At 56.1% G+C, this 17221-nt stretch overlaps 4 protein-coding genes across 4 annotated transcripts; 2 read left to right on the forward strand and 2 right to left on the reverse strand.

Annotated features, from left to right (window-relative positions):
• The first annotated feature begins 857 nt into the window (after positions 1 to 857).
• On the forward strand, positions 858 to 3282 carry F5144DRAFT_176204 (phosphatase 2C-like domain-containing protein). Its single transcript, XM_066782674.1, has 2 exons — positions 858 to 2460; positions 2518 to 3282. Exons 1-2 carry the CDS (start codon positions 1114 to 1116, stop codon positions 3022 to 3024), a joined length of 1854 nt encoding a protein of 617 aa, XP_066644638.1. The 5' UTR covers positions 858 to 1113; the 3' UTR covers positions 3025 to 3282.
• Positions 3283 to 5106: 1824 nt separating this feature from the next.
• Positions 5107 to 9573, forward strand: F5144DRAFT_176346 (uncharacterized protein). Its single transcript, XM_066782675.1, has 4 exons — positions 5107 to 5375; positions 5518 to 5705; positions 5770 to 9396; positions 9452 to 9573. Exons 1-4 carry the CDS (start codon positions 5302 to 5304, stop codon positions 9487 to 9489), a joined length of 3927 nt encoding a protein of 1308 aa, XP_066644639.1. The 5' UTR covers positions 5107 to 5301; the 3' UTR covers positions 9490 to 9573.
• Positions 9574 to 10669: 1096 nt separating this feature from the next.
• On the reverse strand, positions 10670 to 11557 carry F5144DRAFT_529885 (mitochondrial import receptor subunit Tom22-domain-containing protein; the record flags this gene model as incomplete). Its single annotated transcript, XM_066786908.1, has 2 exons — positions 11234 to 11557; positions 10670 to 11076 (listed from the first exon to the last, which is right to left on the reverse strand). The coding sequence occupies exons 1-2, from the start codon at positions 11319 to 11321 to the stop codon at positions 10670 to 10672; spliced, it is 495 nt and encodes a 164-aa protein (XP_066644640.1). The 5' UTR covers positions 11322 to 11557.
• A 307-nt stretch (positions 11558 to 11864) lies between these two features.
• F5144DRAFT_176395 (alkali metal cation/H+ antiporter Nha1 C terminus-domain-containing protein) lies at positions 11865 to 15336 on the reverse strand. The gene is made up of 2 exons (XM_066782676.1): positions 12879 to 15336; positions 11865 to 12820 (listed from the first exon to the last, which is right to left on the reverse strand). The coding sequence occupies exons 1-2, from the start codon at positions 14979 to 14981 to the stop codon at positions 11990 to 11992; spliced, it is 2934 nt and encodes a 977-aa protein (XP_066644641.1). The 5' UTR covers positions 14982 to 15336; the 3' UTR covers positions 11865 to 11989.
• Positions 15337 to 17221: the final 1885 nt, after the last annotated feature.

Below are 17221 nucleotides of genomic sequence, written 5' to 3' on the forward strand. Positions count from 1 at the left end.
CTACTGGCCTGCAGATATTCGAGGCTTATGGAGTGCTTGGTGGCAAGTCATGATATGCAAGATGCATTGTTTTGAGTTGCGTGGAAAGTAAAGCAGATATTGGGTGTTATCTTACATGAGGTAGCTGCTCCTGGTTGTGTTTCTCACACCCGAGCGCTTGGCTCTTTGCCAGCTCGACTTCGGCAGCTCTGCTGGCCCCAACAGAGCAACACATCAGCATCAATTCACGAAAAGATCCACCCTCGTCTCCCTGCTGATGTCATTGTTTGTTCCAAATTCAGGGTCAACGGACCCCGTTGACTGCACGAGAGGATCCATTGCCCCACCTTGCTGAGCGTGTGCACAGCCCTGTCGTATCATGGAATGCCCCGCTGCCCGCCCTAGACCCAGCGCCGCAACAGAACCCGGAAGGCCTCAGATTGACGCAGCTGGGCCGCCGCCCCTCAGGTACTGGACAGTCTCGGCCAAGCGCTCACTTCCATTCATGGACCGCAGCGCCATCGGGTTACCGAGCGGACTCGTAGCTTCTTCCCATTTCTAAGTATTTTCTGGCCATCCAAGCCATCCCACAGATTATACTTTTGCCCCTACCAAACACAAACCACTTTGTCGCGAATACATAGGTAGTCTAGCTTGTGCGCGCTTCCACAGAGTTCCCATAACTTGTGCATTACATCATCCTACCTCATCATCAGACCCCTCATCCAAAACCAGGCACCCTCGCACCCAAGCCACCAACCGCTCCAACGACACGGGCCATCCGATCGGACTCGAGACAATATCCTTATCCCGGCGGTAACGCCCACAGCAACTGCCTCTACGGATTGGATAGCGACGAGCGGGGCGTTTTACCTTCTACGATAATCGTCGTTGACGAACCGAACCACCTGAGCATCACTCTTTCTTAGGCCGCCCCTTTAGGTTCCAACATCCGGTTTTGGCGCTTCGGTCCGACATCATTACCTTACCCTTCGGCGATCCGATCCGTCGCGAGCACCTTGCGTAGCTCTCCCGACTCTCGATTTCCTAATTCTCCCAACACTTTTTCCATCCACCAACCTGGCAGGCAGCAAGCGCCGCAGTCTCTCCTCTCAGGGAGGTCTGCTGAATAGGATGTTTGGCTCCAACTCTGGAGGCTCGAAAACTGAGAAGCCCGAAACAAGCGCCGCCCCCGATCCGTCGCCCGCCGCTCCGAAGGAGAGAGCCGATAGCAAGTCGCCGTCCCCGGACAAGGAACCCGGCGGCGCTGACCGTCCCTCCCCGTCCCCGGTCAAGTCCTCGGATCAGGCCGCCAGCGGCGAGAAGCGCAGCGGAAATGGCAGCCCCCCGAGTGCGGGCAACTCGGCGGAGCAGAAGAAGCGGCGGAGCACTGGGGTGAGCGGCAAAGCCAGCAGCCTGATAGCCCAAGCCAAGAACACTCTTTTTACTCAAGTCGGGACTCGTGCCAACAACGATCTGGGTGCTGACTCAAAGTCGTCTAACCAGACTCCCCTGCAGAAGCTGGGCAAGCAGGACCAGGCGCTTGCCGTGCCCCAGGGCCAGCACAACAATGCCGCTGGCGAGTCGCTTCCTGGCGCTCGATCTACCTTCCGAGTCGGTGTTTGGGAGGATAGGAACAAGAAGTGTAGGCGAACCATGGAAGACACCCACGCCTTCCTCTACAACTTCCTCCACACCCCAGCGCCCGCGCTCGGGGCGGAGAGCGGTGGCCAGGCTCAGGCCCAGGCCAAAAGCGCCGTCGTTGCCGGCGAAGGAGACGACGAGCCTGGCTCGGAACAGGACATGATAGAAACCGACAACGGATATTTCGCCATCTTCGACGGGCACGCGGGCACGTTCGCGGCGGATTGGTGCGGGAAGAAGCTGCATATAATACTGGAAGAAGTCATCCGGAAACACCCGAATGCTCCTATACCGGAGCTCCTCGACCAAACTTTTACCGCCGTCGACGCGCAGTTGGAGAAACTACCCCTGAAAAACAGCGGCTGTACGGCTGCCATTGCTGTGCTTCGCTGGGAAGACCGAGTGCCGAGTGCCCTGTCCGCGACCGGATCCCAGGCCATCGCGCCCGCTCTCGCCAAAGCAGCAGAGGAGGCTTCCAAGTCTGAGGAGTCGTCCACTCTCGCAGCTCCGGAGGCAACTCATGCGAAGCTAAAGAGTGCGGCCCTCAGGCAGCGTGTCCTCTACACTGCCAACGTTGGCGATGCTCGGATCATTCTGTGCCGTCAGGGGAAAGCCCTGCGCTTATCGTACGACCACAAGGGTAGCGATGAGAACGAGGGGAAACGCATCACGAACGCCGGAGGGCTAATATTGAATAACCGCGTCAACGGAGTCCTTGCTGTCACTCGCGCGCTCGGCGATACGTACATGAAAGACCTCGTCACTGGGCACCCCTATACCACCGAGACCGTAATCCAACCGGACTTGGACGAGTTCATCATTATTGCCTGCGATGGAGTGAGTGATTCTTAAAACTTGCGTGGGGACTAAACAACGTGCTAACTGATGGAATAGCTTTGGGACGTTTGCTCGGACCAAGACGCAGTCGATCTCGTCCGTAATGTGCAGGACCCGGCCGCGGCAGCCAAGCTTTTGGTCGACCATGCCCTCTCGCGCTTCAGCACCGACAACCTCTCTTGTATGATTGTTCGGCTTGACAAGCAAGGTCTCCTCGAAAACCAGAACAACAAGGAGAAGGCCATCGGCGTCGAGGGCGACGCTACCACCGTCTCAGGCAAGGTCAGCGAGGCGGAGAAGATTCTCAAGACCACGCAAGCCAAAATTGCCGAGGCTGGCGGCGAGCCGGTGGGTGTCTCGGCGAGCAACAGCGGAAAGGGGCACGACCCATCCCAGACGGAAGACGGAGACAAAGGCTTTGTCCCGACGGTGATTGAGGGCCCGGTGGAGGAGGAACCGGCCTCCATTGAAGAGTCACCCGAGGCGGCCGTGCCCGTTTTGGAGGATATGCAGGTGGACTCTCCGGCGGACACGACCAACGACGCGGCGCCGAAGAGTTCCTAGGGGAGACCAGCGTTCCTGCGTCGTCTGCGACCCTCGAGGTGGTTTGGGACCAGGTGAGGGCTTGGTTTTTATATGAAGAAGTTCGCTCTATTTGTACGGTAGAGTGCTCTAGCGGAGCAATGTTTCAAGCAGCTGGGTAACAGGGAGGCAAACTTTTATCGTCATGTTTTCCATTGCGGGCGGGGAGTAGGATAGCACGGGCATCGCTTTTTTTTTTCTGCAGCATGACAACTGTTTGCCAGAATCAGGAGCACGTAGCCGGAGCTGGATTCCAATGTTTTGGTTTGCTTGTTAGTTGTAGGCTAGGTGTGTAGGCATGCAGCGCTGGGATGGCGGTATTGTGACTTTGGAAAGGCTTTTTGTCTTTTGACTTAATGTTTGCTTTGAGTGGGTTTCCGAGTAAAGTCGGAGGCAACGTGTGTGGGTTGTAAGTGTGTCCCTGCAGAGTCATGTAACCGCTCTGAATTTTACATGTCAAACCAGCATAACCATAAGTTACATGTACTGATAACCATTTAAATCAATGATAGGTAGCCGGCTCGCCTTGTTATAAGGTCCCTAGACGCAGCAGGTGCGGTGTCTAGATAAGGGGAGGTAGCTAACATATTTACTGCCATGTCGACCCTGGGCTTGTGTTTCCCGCTGGATGATGAGTGAGGACTGTCTTGAGACTTTAGTTCTCTATGACCCTGGCCACACACCATCATTAACCTCACACACAACCCCCCTCCATATTCAATCATGGGTGTCTACCGTAGACACGACTGACCAGTCAGCATCTGTCGATTTGGAGACGGAGATGCACGGTCGTCTTTCAAGTCAAAGCGTGCGTGAGTGATGCTGCCTTTACCAAGGATAGCCGTCTGTCACGAGCCGTAGGAGCAGTCTGGCTGGGCCCTTGGCTTCACCCGGGACCAATGAAACTTGGCCCATCCAAAGACGTGAGTGTGGCAGCGGTACCCTTGACGGACACCCACATCAGAAGAGACCTCGACACATTTATTTGGTCTTCTGGTTATATTTTATTTTATTTCGTTATCATTTTTATTCTCGGATGACAACGGACGACTCGGCAATGTATCTCCGAGAAAAAGCGACTGATAATCTGTAATTTTCCCGCTTCAACAAGCTGATGACTGCCTCGACTCTGGAGTTGCCGGCTTCGTGGAGAACCCCCCAGTGCCCCCATGCCCCATCCAGCATTGGAAGGCCTGAAACGAAGCTCGCAGGTGTGGAGTTTCCCAAAGCGATTAGATCGCGACAAGGGGAATTGCATGCTCCACTGTGGGAGAGACTTGTCGGATGAGGCAGGGAAAGGGAAAATAATCCGAGACAAGATGTTGGAAACAAGGAGAATCGATGATGAAATGCATGACATGCATAGTGGATAACGCAAAGTTGAATTTGCATGATTCAACACGCAATGCCAGGTTCAGATTTCAGTGTTTTTGATGGCAAATATTCTTCAATCTGCACAACATGGCGAGCCCCCCCTGCCCTTGTTCCTGGCCACGGCCCCACCCACCCGATGCAAGCAACAGCAACTGGCAGGGCCTTGGGCAGCATGCACCCCTGTCACGCTACCTAAATATCGCACCGAGCAAATGGAGGAGTGCAGCAGCCAATTCGCGGCTGCATTTCACCTCCTTTCGACCATCCCCTCATTCCCCCAACTTTTTCCGTCGAACCCCTTTCCAAACGTCTGGTTCGCGAGCCGGTGCATCGAGAGGATCGTGACAGCTTTCTGCTGCTGTGACCTCGTTTCGAACGCCCAAAGCAACCCCAACCCACACTCATTATTCCCTACTGTTTCCTATTCTTCTTCGGGTTTTGCTCTCTTCTTTGTCAGTTGCCTTACCAACTTTTTATCTTCTTTTTTTCCCTGAACAGTGCTACTTCTTAGCTATCTGCCATTGGTCGTGCGTTGTCGTGCCGCTACTCACGACCGACAACATCAACAACACTTGATCACGGCCTGGAGCTCCACCTACTGTTTCAAAGACGGGAGTGCCTGATCTTCAACACCGACCTGCGACCTGCTGCAACCCTCTGCGAATCCGTTCCATGTTTCTGGCGTGCCTCAGCCGCGCAGCTTCCACGCCTTCCGACGGGCCAATCACTCCATGTAGGCTCGGCTGAGAGAGACGCAAGTCCAGCCTTGCCGATTGCCCCGGGATCGGTGCTGTTCCGACCGATCACCGAACAATATCATCATCGACTGTGCAGTTGTGGACAAACAAAGAGCCAGGATTGGTGCGGCCAAGGTGGTAGCCCGAGATGTCGCTGAATGGGTTGGATGATGAGCGAGTCAAGGCGGCACACGAAGCGGCGGTTGCAGAACCGGGAGGATGGTATGTCCTACCCTTTCATTGTTGTTGCTTTTGATACCCGTTGTGCAACATGGCTACTCGGAGCATCCCTAGAGTGGCAGCTCCCTGTCGTACTGTGTGCCAATACCCCGGGGCCAGCGTGCTGACCATGGTTGTGAAATAGGTTTTTGCTCAAGTATGCCAGCCGTGATGAAGTCGAACTGTTAGGTCGAGGTAATGGTGGCATTGTCGAGATCCGTAACAACATTGCGCAGTATGAGGACAAGTCGCCACTATACGGCTTCCTCAGATACAGGCGCCGAAATGTCATTATCAAATATCTCCCTGAGAATTGCTCCAGGTTAATCCAAGGTATGTCCTAGGCAGGTACCCCTTGCCTCCCTGGAACACAGAAGCTCACTTAGTCCCTTCGCAGCCCGGGTTACTGTCCATTTCGACGAGGTCTGCGACCGCTTCTCGCCCCATGACACTACCTTTTCGATTACCGAGGCGAAAGAGCTGAAGGATACCAAGCTGTCAGCTGCCTGCTCACTCCATGCTGCATCTGGCTCGACATCTTCCTCGACTAGTTCACTGCGTCGAAGGCGGTTAATGGAAATTACAGAAGAAGAGGAAGAGGAAGAGCGAGAAAGAAAGCGCCAGTCGGTCGTCAAAGAGGAGGGCCGCCCAAAATCATCCTCGGCGCAATCTGGACCCCCCATTAAACTGGATGCGGAGCTTGCCAACTTGCCCGGGGCTTCACAGTTCGCAAACGACCTTGAACCCCCACAATTTATGGGTGTGCCACGGCCTTCTTCTCCAGCAAGATCCTTTGATGAGAGCTCACGGCGCATGTCCTCGCAATCGTCACGAACCGATCTCTACCCTTCTACTACTTACCCATACTCAAAGCCACGCGTTAAGCTTGGGCCAAGGCCTTCCGCAGACCCTACTGGCCGCCCAAGATCATCTGCTGGGGGTTCAGCCCACCGAGTTGCAACAGTTCCAGCTGGCCTCAAGTCCATGTCCAAAGGCCCTAGAAAGGGTCGCTCGCATTCCCAGAGCCAGGACGACGAAGCTCAAGAACAGGCAGAAGATACTTTGTCGCTGATCGAAGTAGCCGAGGCTGACACGAAGCCTTCCGAAAACGGATACCAACCCCAGGTCGATAGCGCCGCGACCGACGCGCCAGTGGACACGATGCCTCCACACAAGATCGACATGCCTGCTCCGGCCCCACAGCCGACCAAAAAGAACACCATCACTCCGGAAAAAGCTCGGCTCCTGAAGGCTATGAAATTAAGGGAGAAGAAGTTGATGAGCCTTCAGCCAACACTCGACGTTCCAAGCGCCGATATATCATCCGCTCCTAGCACACCGGGCCATCCGGACGACGAGAGGACAGATACCGCGATAGCAGAAAAAGTGCCACAGGTGGACGAGACCCCGGCCGAGGGCGGTGCGCAGAAAGAGGAAGCTCCTGCGACCAATTCTGACTCTGCAATTGATGTCGGAACGGACCATGCATCTGTAGATACTACCATGGATTCCGTTCCTGCGTCGCCCGCAGCGACCTCGGAAATTGGCGATTCCACGAAGGCCTCATCACTTTCCGACTCGACGGACGAAACCATCCTTGCCAAAGATGAACAGCCGATTCCCGAAGAAGAACAAGACGTGGCCGGCGATGGCAACAAACCGGTGGCCTCGGCCTCAGAGGAACCCATTGGCGATGCGGAATCTAGGCAACACGATAGAGAGTCTCAAGCGACAATCACTGTACCCGACAAGGGGGACCTTCCTACACCGCCCGAGCCACAGGTCGAGCAGCCCGCCGTCGTGAACCCCCCCACGAGCGATGCTCTTCCTGAGACATTGCCGACTCTCGAAGCATCCGAAGCGCCTGCTCAGCCTGGCGTACCCGAGAATGACACAAGCGACGTGACGCCAACTGAAACAGCTGAAGCATCGGTGCCAACTTCCAACTTACCCGAGGAAGCTAAATCCGCTAGCGAAGGAAACGCGCCGCTGCCGCAGATTCACATTCCTCTTTCCAAATTCTCCACGCAAGAGACCAAGTCTCCCACAATGGCTGCGAACCAGGATGTCCCCTCGATTATCGCCCAGGCTTCAGATGTAGACTCGTGGCGTGTTGGGGAGTCGGCACCCCCCGTTCCGGAGAAGGATGACGTCGTCGGGACTGGAGATGGAGATTCCAAACGGCGAAGGCTTCCAGACCGTATCCAGACCAATCTGGATGCCCAGGACAACGACAAGCGGCGCTCCGTTATCAGCATCCTCGATAATGACGGCTTCATGGACGAGTTGCAATCGGCAACCGTGCAGCAGGCAACGCCGATCACCGTGTCGAAGTCCCCAATTTCTCCCTTCTTCGGCCTTGACCAGCCTTCCAAGAGACCTGGTGGTGGTCCGGACGACACCTCTCGGTACGTGAGAACGGTTTCGAATCCTGTCCGCAATTCCTATTTGGGCGGTGAAGTGCCGTCTGGCCCGGTCAGATCGGCATCGTCTGGTGCTGCATATCTACAAAAGCCCTCTGCGTCGGACGCGAAACCTAAGAACGCCAAGCTCGGTTCTAGCATTTCACAGCGGATCAAGGCGCTGGAAAAGCTTTCCGTCAATGCTCCCGGCGTGGAGACGGTGACGACGCCCAAGGAGCGTCCCGCATCGACCTTCTTCGCTGTGCGCAAAACCAGTATCCGCGAGGGCTCGCGGCCATCATCCGTGGCCGACCGAGCGAATTCGATGACGAGGGGCGCATCGCCCTCCCCTCCGGCGTCAAGGGATTCGTCGTCTCCTGAGGCCACTCGGAACATGGGACGCGGCCGGTCTGGATCATTGGTGAATCGGCTGTCCATGTTTGAAGGAGGGATGCCTCCCAGAGGCAGGCCTGAGTCCGTCCAGGTCACGGCCCGCATTGTCCGCGATCCGAACCAGCGGTTTCCAAAAGGCCCCGAACCGAAGGGGTCATCGACGGAATACGGCAATCTGGACTTGAAGCAGTCGCCGTTGCTAGTAGATGTTCAGAACCGCACTGACTCGCGGAGCCCTGTTCGGCCTCCTAGCGTCATGTCTAACCGCACCTTGGAACGCGAGATCGCAGATCAGGCCAAGCAGACATTGCTGGAACGGCGGCTATCAAAACAGTCCCGGGATGGCGAGAGGGACAGCGCAACAGCTGAAACTACCGAAGGCCGCCGCCCTCGACGGCGGTCGTCTCTATCAGTTGTCAAGGACTTCATCAAAGACAAGACAGAGTCGATGATGGGCGCCAAGTCGCCATCCACGGATAACATGGGTAACGGGACCTCCACGGGTCTGGCCTCTCCTACGGCTTCTCGACCGTCTTCTCGTGCCCGATCAGTCAATCAGGCCGGCTCCCTGGCTCGTCGTCTTAGCGTGAGCAGCCGGCGCTCGTCAATTGATCAGAATAACCCGAATCTATCCGTTACGTCGCTGCCTCCTCCCCGGACTGCGGACCTGAGCGCCGAGTCAGATGCCGAGGCCAAACTTGAGAAGAGGTCCGGTTCCAGCGGCGCAGCCAGCCCCAAGAGCAACCGTGCTTCCCGGTTTATGCGCCGCCTCTCCAACACCCTTGTGACCGGCAGGAAGAACACCGCTCCGTCCATCTCGCCCACTGTGGCCGAGGAAAACGCTGCCGAGGTTGAGGCTGCCTCCAGGGGCAGCACGGCCGTTGGCACTGCGCCCCAATCCCCGCCTAGCATTGTCGCGTTTATGGGTGATGTCAATGTCCAGTTCCCGGACAACCTTTTGTGGAAGCGCCGTAGCATCTGCCTCGATAGCCAGGGCTTTCTGATCCTGAGCGCGGTGCAGGGCACGGCCATGATGCCTACGGCCATGTCCGGTAAGGACAGGCACGGCGCCATGGTCAAGCGGTACCACATGAGCGACTTCAAGGCTCCGTACGCGCCCGATGTGGAACTACAGGAGCTGCCCAACAGCGTCGTTCTGGATTTGGTTGATGGTAGCGGACTGCAAATCGCCTGCGTCGACCGGGCGGGCCAGATGAGCATTCTGCACAGTGAGTTTGCCGTATTGCTTGAAGTGGAAAGAGTATAAGCTAACGAGCCGTTTAGTTCTCGAGGAGGCTCACCGTACCCACTCGAACTTCTGATTTTGACCACCTTTTCTCATTTCCCGAGGTCCGTCACGGGGCTTGTTACTACTATATGGCGAGCAATGGCTTCCCTTCGCGGTCTGGCAACCAACCTATTTCCTTCCTGGGTCGATGACCCTTGTCTCATCAAATCCGACCTTTACCATCTACGAACTTTATTCCCTTTATACGAAATCTTCACACCATGTTCCCGACATTGGATCATGCATCTTTCTTCTCTTGTTTCTCATCGAGAGAGGCTCGACAACAGAACGGTCCCCTTTTTCAGACCGATTTCTCATTCTACTTTCCATGATACCACCATCTCTGTGACGGCTTTTCAGCACTTTCATTACTTCTGTTGGACTTCTTCTATTTCGGTTGAGGATAGGCGCGGAGACGGGGGAGTCTTTCCCCCCTTGTGTTGGCGGTAGATAAAGTAGAAAAACGGAAGGGGTGGCGGCGGGGCCGGGGTGAGCCGGCCAGTCTAGTTCATACCTTGTACAAAGTAGTGTCCTTGGCGGCAGTACGTTTGCTGTACATAGATAGATAGATAGCAACATGTGATGTGGTGCTGAGCGTTGTTTTCCTGGGTGATGTGATTTGGTTGGATGTTAGGACCGTTCCGCGCTTCCTTCGCTAGCTATATGGTAAAGACGGGTGTTAAATATGTGTACTAGGTGAAATAAGCATGGGTAACTATCAGTGAAATGATCCAATCGTTCTTATTCTTGAGAGATGAGAGTCATATCGTGATATACACATCTGTCGTCCGTGCCATCCACCATCCGAGAATGCACCCGCTTTTCCCAGGCCTCCAATATGAAAAACGAAGCCAATGCCCAAGTATTAAGACATGACGAGTTGGCCCCCGTGTTCCGCCCCGGAACTGGACGCTGACAATATAGTACATAAATAGGCTGAGAAAGGTAATGGGGCCAAAGGGGATATCTCGTGGCGAGAAGCCAGCGGGTATGGGCGAGTAACCCAGTGAGAAACCTTTGTTGCTCTCCCTCTCCGGTCCAAACAGCGACTCCATGATTTTGAAGCCAAGCCTAGATAGACTGTCAAGTAGTGAATCGGCAGTAGGTCGGTAAGTAGATGAGAGCGATTAGTTTTCACCCCTCACCTCCTTCCCCCCGCCCCCTCCCCTTAAAACTCTCTTCCCCCCTCCCCCACCTCAAAGCGTCCCCCCAACTCAAAGCGCCGCCTTCGCCTCCGCCTTCCCCGCGCCCGCACCACCCCCCAACGCGGCCCCAATCTCCTCCGCCGTCATCCCCGCCTTCGCCCCATCCGCACCCCCACCCCCCAACACCTCCCCACCCAGCTCGCGCATACGCTGCTCCTGCTCCATGGCCGCAAAGTTCTCGTCCTCGCCGTAGGCCAGCGCGAAGGGCACGCCGACGAGCAGGGCGCTGACGGACACCGTCCAGGCGGCGCGCCCCGCAAAGGCCAGCGCCGTCTTGACCGCCGACGTCGTCGTCTCGTACTGCTGGTGCATCCAGCCGCGCGCGGTGGCGGGCACCACGTCGCGCAGCGCGGCCAGGCGGTCGGCGAGGGTTTCTTCGGACGGGTCGTAGTTGGATTCGGTGGAGATTTCGGAGTCTGTGGGGGTTGGCGGGGGGAGGGGTTAGGTTGGGTTGGGTTGTGAGTTGGGGGGGTTGTTTGCTTGGGGGGAAGAAGGGATGGAGAGAGAGGAGGGGGGGTTATTGTGTGTGGTTGGGATTTGGGCTGGGCGATGGGCGGGGTGGTGGTAGCTTACCAGTGTCGGTAAAATCTTCTTCGTCCTCCTCCGGGCCAACTTGCGGCTGCTGGAAGTGCTCGTCCTCGACTTCTACAAGTTGCACCATTGTGATGGATGTGCGGTTGTGGTTTGAGACCTGGGTATTGGGTGTGTTATGTGGACAGCTCCGCAAAAACGAAGCGGGAGCGTGGTTGTGTTTGTGGTGGTGGTTGTGGATTCGTTGTTGATGCCGAAGTGGTTGATAGATCAGGATTTGAAGATTCGCGAAAGTCGCCTGCCCTGGTCAAAGTCGTCTTTTTTTTGCGGATAAGGATGGCGGCTCGGGAGGAGCCGCTAAACCGGAAGCGGTCGGAAGCAATTGTGGAGACCTGAGGAGCAAGCGGACCAATACCATATTACACACAGTCTCGCAGTATCGCGGTATGGCCTGACCTGACGTCGTATCGTCCAAGCAAAGAAGACGGACAAAACTCGAAGCCGTTGTTTAATGTGAATTCGTCGATATAAACGCCGAGTTCTCGTCATCAGCAAGCCATGTACATGTATTTTCCCTCGAAATCTACCCAACGATTGCTATTCCTCGCTACCAATAAACAACACGCCCGGTTCCGTCCCCCATGTACTGACTGTACTGTACTGCACTACACCATGTCATGATTAAACAACAACCTAATTCTATCCCCAAAACTCCAAACATGCCATGCATATCATACCATGCAAGGAAACCACATCGCTTAAACCCCCCTCGTTCACTCACTCATTCACTCGCCCAACTCACGCCTGCCTCCCCCTCTCCACAGCATCCGCGAACCGGATCGACCTGGACGGCGGCACACGCGGGGTATCGTCGTCGTCGCTGTCCTCGCCATCGTCCGCGTGCGGCGCCATTCCCAAGGCGGCCTCTCTACGGCGCCGTTCCGCGGCGGTCTCGCCCTGCTCCTCGCCGTCGTTGTCGTTGTCATCACCGCTGCCCTTCAGTGCGGCACGGCGTCTCCCACGCTCCACCTCTGTCTCGGGTACCTCGCTGCTCGGCGCGTCCGACGATGATGCGCGGTTGTCCGGGGACGAGGAGCTCGATGGGGGGCGGTTGCTAGGTGCGGGTGCGGGTTGTTGGGTGACGGGGTTGGAGGCGGCGGCGGCGGCGGCGTGGTCTTTCTTGCTGGTGGTGGACTGGGCGGAGGACACGGTTATCTGTGGAGGGTCGAGCTTGGCCAGCGCCTTGAGCCCCTGCGAGGCACTCGACTTGTCCACCACCTCACGTCGGGTGGACTTGTCCAGCCCCTGGATTTCGTGGATGAAGTCCTCCTTGGTCATGCGCCGACCAACGCCGCCGATCGTGAACCGGATGTGCCTGTCGTCCTCCTCTTCCTCTTCCGCCGCCACTACGCTCTTCTTGCGTGGTCTATTCGTTGTGGAGGGCTCGCCTGCAGCGGACGGGCCCCCTGTAGCTTGCGTTGACGCTTCCGCACCTGGTTTCTCCATTGCTTTGGCGAAGACTCCCATGCCCATGTATTTCAGACCTTGGCTTACCAAGTCAGGCTGCGGCTTTTGTGCCGGTAGGTCATATTTCTTGAGGACTTCGCCGTCCTCGTTTTCGACAATGATCTATCCAGCAGGTTAGCAACGCCCGGGAACAGGGCCCGATCTCCTTGACAAAACATACCGTGTTACCAAATTGGAAGGCCCGGGCCGGTTCGCCCTTAACCGTCTTCTCCTTGCCCTTCCTCTTCGCAACCTCACTCTCACGCCAATTCATGATTCTTTTCTTCAGAGTTTCGTATGTCCAGCCAGTAGATCCGGCTTCCGACTTGAGTTCAGACGCGAGCTCCTTGGCCCGATCGGTAACCTTCTCTCCCGCTCCTACCGGCTGAACCGAAAGAACATCACCGTCACGATTCTCAATGATGATGTTCTCGCCTTCATCATAAACCTCGACGGGCTGTCTGCGGTCCTCGGTCGGGCTTGCGTACGCCTCAGCCGATGGTCGATCCCAGCTCTTCTCTTCCATGGGACTAGGAGATCTAGCATCGTTTGGTGCCGGTGAGATATCATCCAGACGGGACTGATCGGTGCTGCCGCGTTGGAGCCCTGGTGAGAGAGGCCCGGATTGGCTGCGACGTTGTGGGAAGATGGCCGACTGGGTGATGGGGCCTCCAGGACCGATACCGTCGTCCCACTTGCTCTTTCGTCGCCGCGCTGCCAGCGAGGATGACCTGCTTCCATGCCTGCTGTTATCGTCCTCCTTAACGCGACGCAGGAAATTCCCAGGGAAGCCAACAGGAGGCAGCGTTCCTGGCGGGAACTCGGGCAGCTTAAGTTCGTCACCATCCGTGTCGGACATGGTCCTAGCCTGCGACCGCGACTGTGACGAAATACGAGGAAGCCTATTCATCCAGTGCTGGCCATCCTCGTTGGCCTGTGTGTATGACATGGTGATGGTGAGCGTGTTGATGTGCTTGCCCAGGGTGAAGACGGCAATCGAAGACCCGTGGACGATGATGGATGCGACGACGATGAAGGCGGTAATCGGCCAAACAAGCGAAATCAGCGTGTAGTGCTCGGTGCCAGGCTCAGGCAGCTCCGAAAGAGGAACCGGGTTCTCCGATTCCAGTTCTGCTCGCGCCAGCATTGCAACGAAGATGGCGCCGACGCCCATGGGACCGAAATGACCAGCGAAGAGGGCCTCACGCCAGGTTTTGATATCGGGTATCAGCGGCTTCAGCGCCATCATGATCGGGATCCTGCGGAAGAGGATGACGAAAATGGCGAGAACGGCGAGTCGCCAGGCTTGGAGACCTAGGACCGCGTCGTTGAAGGCCTTCCATGGGATAATGGTACCGAAGTAGACAAAGTAGGCCAGGTTGATCAACAAGTCGATGACGTTGGAAACGTGAGATTCCTCTGTTTTCTGGGTGAACCAACCGTCGTTTGAGAAGCCGACGCCGGCAGCGAAGCCCACGAGGAGATCGTCGACGCCGAGGATGCTGCCAGATCCAGCACAAAAGAGGGCGAGCACAAAGTAAAACACCAAGAAGCTCTCCCTGTCGATCAGGTCGCGCTTCTCTGCGTACTTGATGCCGTGGCGGGCGAGGTAACCGATGATGAAACCATAGATGGCACCGAAGACGCACTCGTACAGGATGGTGTAGACTATCCAGTGGAACGAGACATCCCTGGCGCTCTGTTTGTCATGGATGAGATACAGGGCTAGGTAGATAAAGGGGAAGGCCATGCCGTCGTTGCAACCGGACTCGGCCGACAGCAGATCGCGCAAGTGTTTCGGGACCCTCTTAGCAAACTTGCCCTTTCCCACGACGGATGAGGCGAGGACGGGATCGGTGGCGGTGACACAGGCAGCCACCACGAGGCTCTCGAGCCAGTTCAGGGGCTCAACGAGCCACCAGATGAACAAACTGGTGATCAGCCAGCCGAAGGTCATCACGGGCACCAGCAGGAACGCGACCGACTTCCAGTGCTTCTCCATGTAGTACTTGGGCAGTTCGACACCAACGGCGAAGCACTGCACAACCAGGACGAGGCGGGAGAACTCGATGGTGATAATGTCGACGCTGCCCCATGTTTCCGGGTCGATGAGGTTGGCGGCATAGGGCCCGAAAATGACACCGCAGAGCGTGGCCACGGTAGCTTCGCCGATGTACATACGCTCTTTGATGACGGTCGAGCATAGCATGAACAAGGAGGTGAAGCCTCCCAAGATGATGTAGACCAGATGTGGCTTGGTGATGGAGAGGTGATCCCAGGCCATGGTTTAACACGGGAGGCCCGCCGTCGGGGGCTAGGCAAGGTAGGTAGGTATGTGTATGTGTATAACGTAGGTAGGTAGGCTAGGTAGTATTGTGCCTTTAGATGATGTGTTTTTTCCTCTCCGGAACCTACAACAAGGCCGTGGGAGCGTGGTGTGGATGATGGGGGAGTTTCGGGAGGCGTGATTGGTGGTTGACCGGGCAGGCCAGTCCAAGGCTGGAAAGAGGCCAGGAACGGGGGGGCGCGCTGGGAACGACGTCACCTCGTGTTCGAGAACCCGCGGCAGCAACGGAATCAACGACCACGATCAACCAAATATTTGTGGCTATCCGGTGTCCGCTTCAGCGACAAATCCGGCCCAAGGAAGGACTGCAATTGGCACATTCGGGGCACACAACAACGTGCCAATTCTAAGCGATCTCTGCTGAGACAACCTGACTCAGTCCTGACACGGTGCTGCGGCGCGTGGGAGAAGGAAGAATTTTCGTCCAGCGCCGCCGGGGAGGGAATCCGCAATTAGTTAGAAGGATCTGTCCGAAGGAGTAGCCCGGAGATAAAAACAAGAAAAGAAAAAGAAGGTGGGATGGGCGAGGGCTGGCAAAGTCGCAGACAGCGACGGAATTAGTGAGGGAGCGGGCGATGTAGTCCGACAACCCCGGCCATGTGGGAACAAAAAGGTGAGATAGCTCGCCATTGGGGGGGCAGCAGCGTATGCACAGCTGTTTATATGGAAAGGGTCCGATCCGGCATCGACGAGATTCTCGGTTCTTGCCCCAACTGCAACTTTCCAGGATTGCAAGTATCCCTGCGCCAATCCTTGCAGAACGGGCTTGGCGGGAAGTGGCGCGAGGGAACAGTGGAGCAACACAGGGCACCCGGACCTCCACAGTCCTCCAAGGTCGGGACGAACCTCAACGGCGACTTCCTTCCCAGAATCAGACCGACTCGCCAATGAACACCAGACCCCGCCGTAGCAGTTTGGGGCAATTGCTAATAACAAAAAAAAAAAACCAGCAGCTGATTGGGTTGAAGGAGGCTCATCCACAGCCCTACCCGGACATCCCACGCCGTGTTGTACGACCTGACACTTGAGACAAAAGCGGTGTAATCCGGCAGCCTGGTTTTTGACGGTTTTCTTGTAGCCTGGTAACTACACAGTAGCTCACGAGTTGTCTCGGGAGGTCTGTCGCTGCCGCGATCGGGATCAGCTCTCGTTTCAACGCCGTGGATTGTGACTGACTCGCTGCTCACATTCCGCCAAGCTGTGCCGAGCGTTGCCCAGCATCGCCCAGCGTCGCTCAGGACTTTTGTCGAATTGTCTCTCTTCGTTCAATGCTTAGGCCGCCCAAGCTTTCTTGACTTTTTTGCTTGAATTTGTTGATGGTCTCGACCGTCGGGTTCATGTATGCCAAGCTCGTCGGAACCACCGCAGACGTCCAGGTCCGATGGACGGGCCGTCGTTGGGAAATTGGGGGGCATCGTCTCGTTCCAGACACGCAGTGGAGCGGTGAGGTTTCTTTTTAATCATCGGCTGCCACTTGCACATAGCACAACTTGCTGATTGGTTTTTCGGTGGGAAACAAATCTCACCCTAGTTCCCGGCACCCAACCATGACCCGGGATTCGGCACGGACCAAACCCACGCGGCCTTGGGCCCGGACTTGAAGTTACCTAGCGGGCTCAGCTCGTTTGTTTGCCGACAACATGCATGTTAAAAACCGATCCCATGATACATACAGCCGTTGGCAAGATAAAAAAAAAAAAACTCGTCATTAGTTGAGCTAGAACATTTGAAGAAGGGCCTGCTGGCCGTTTTGCATCTTTTCATCCCAAGACCTATGCCGGCCAGCCCGGCTCCGATCTGTCCGGCACTTGTAAGAATCTGCCGGCCGCCGTGTGTGTGCAATTGCCATTTTGGGCTGCTGCGTGGGGGATAGCGGGACCTGTTTGGTTGCGTTTGGGTGTGCGCGTGCTTGGAACCCCACGACCGGAAAAGATGGACGGAGAGAGGGAGACAACGCCGGCGAGGGACGAGAAAACACGACGGTGATCATGTGTTACCCAATCAAGCCAATCTACATTCATCTGACTTGAAAATTCCCCCGTTGTACAAATGCTCGAACTGTGTAATAGTAGAAATGTAGTTATGTGGGGCTTGAGAATGAGCCAACCACCGAGAATTCTAAAGATAACCTTGTCAACAAGAACCAGAGATAGGTGAGATAGTGCTGCCAATTAACC

Source organism: Chaetomium tenue (genome assembly GCF_020726465.1).
Source record: "Chaetomium tenue strain MPI-SDFR-AT-0079 chromosome Unknown F5144scaffold_3, whole genome shotgun sequence".
Lineage (NCBI taxonomy): Eukaryota > Fungi > Ascomycota > Sordariomycetes > Sordariales > Chaetomiaceae > Chaetomium > Chaetomium tenue.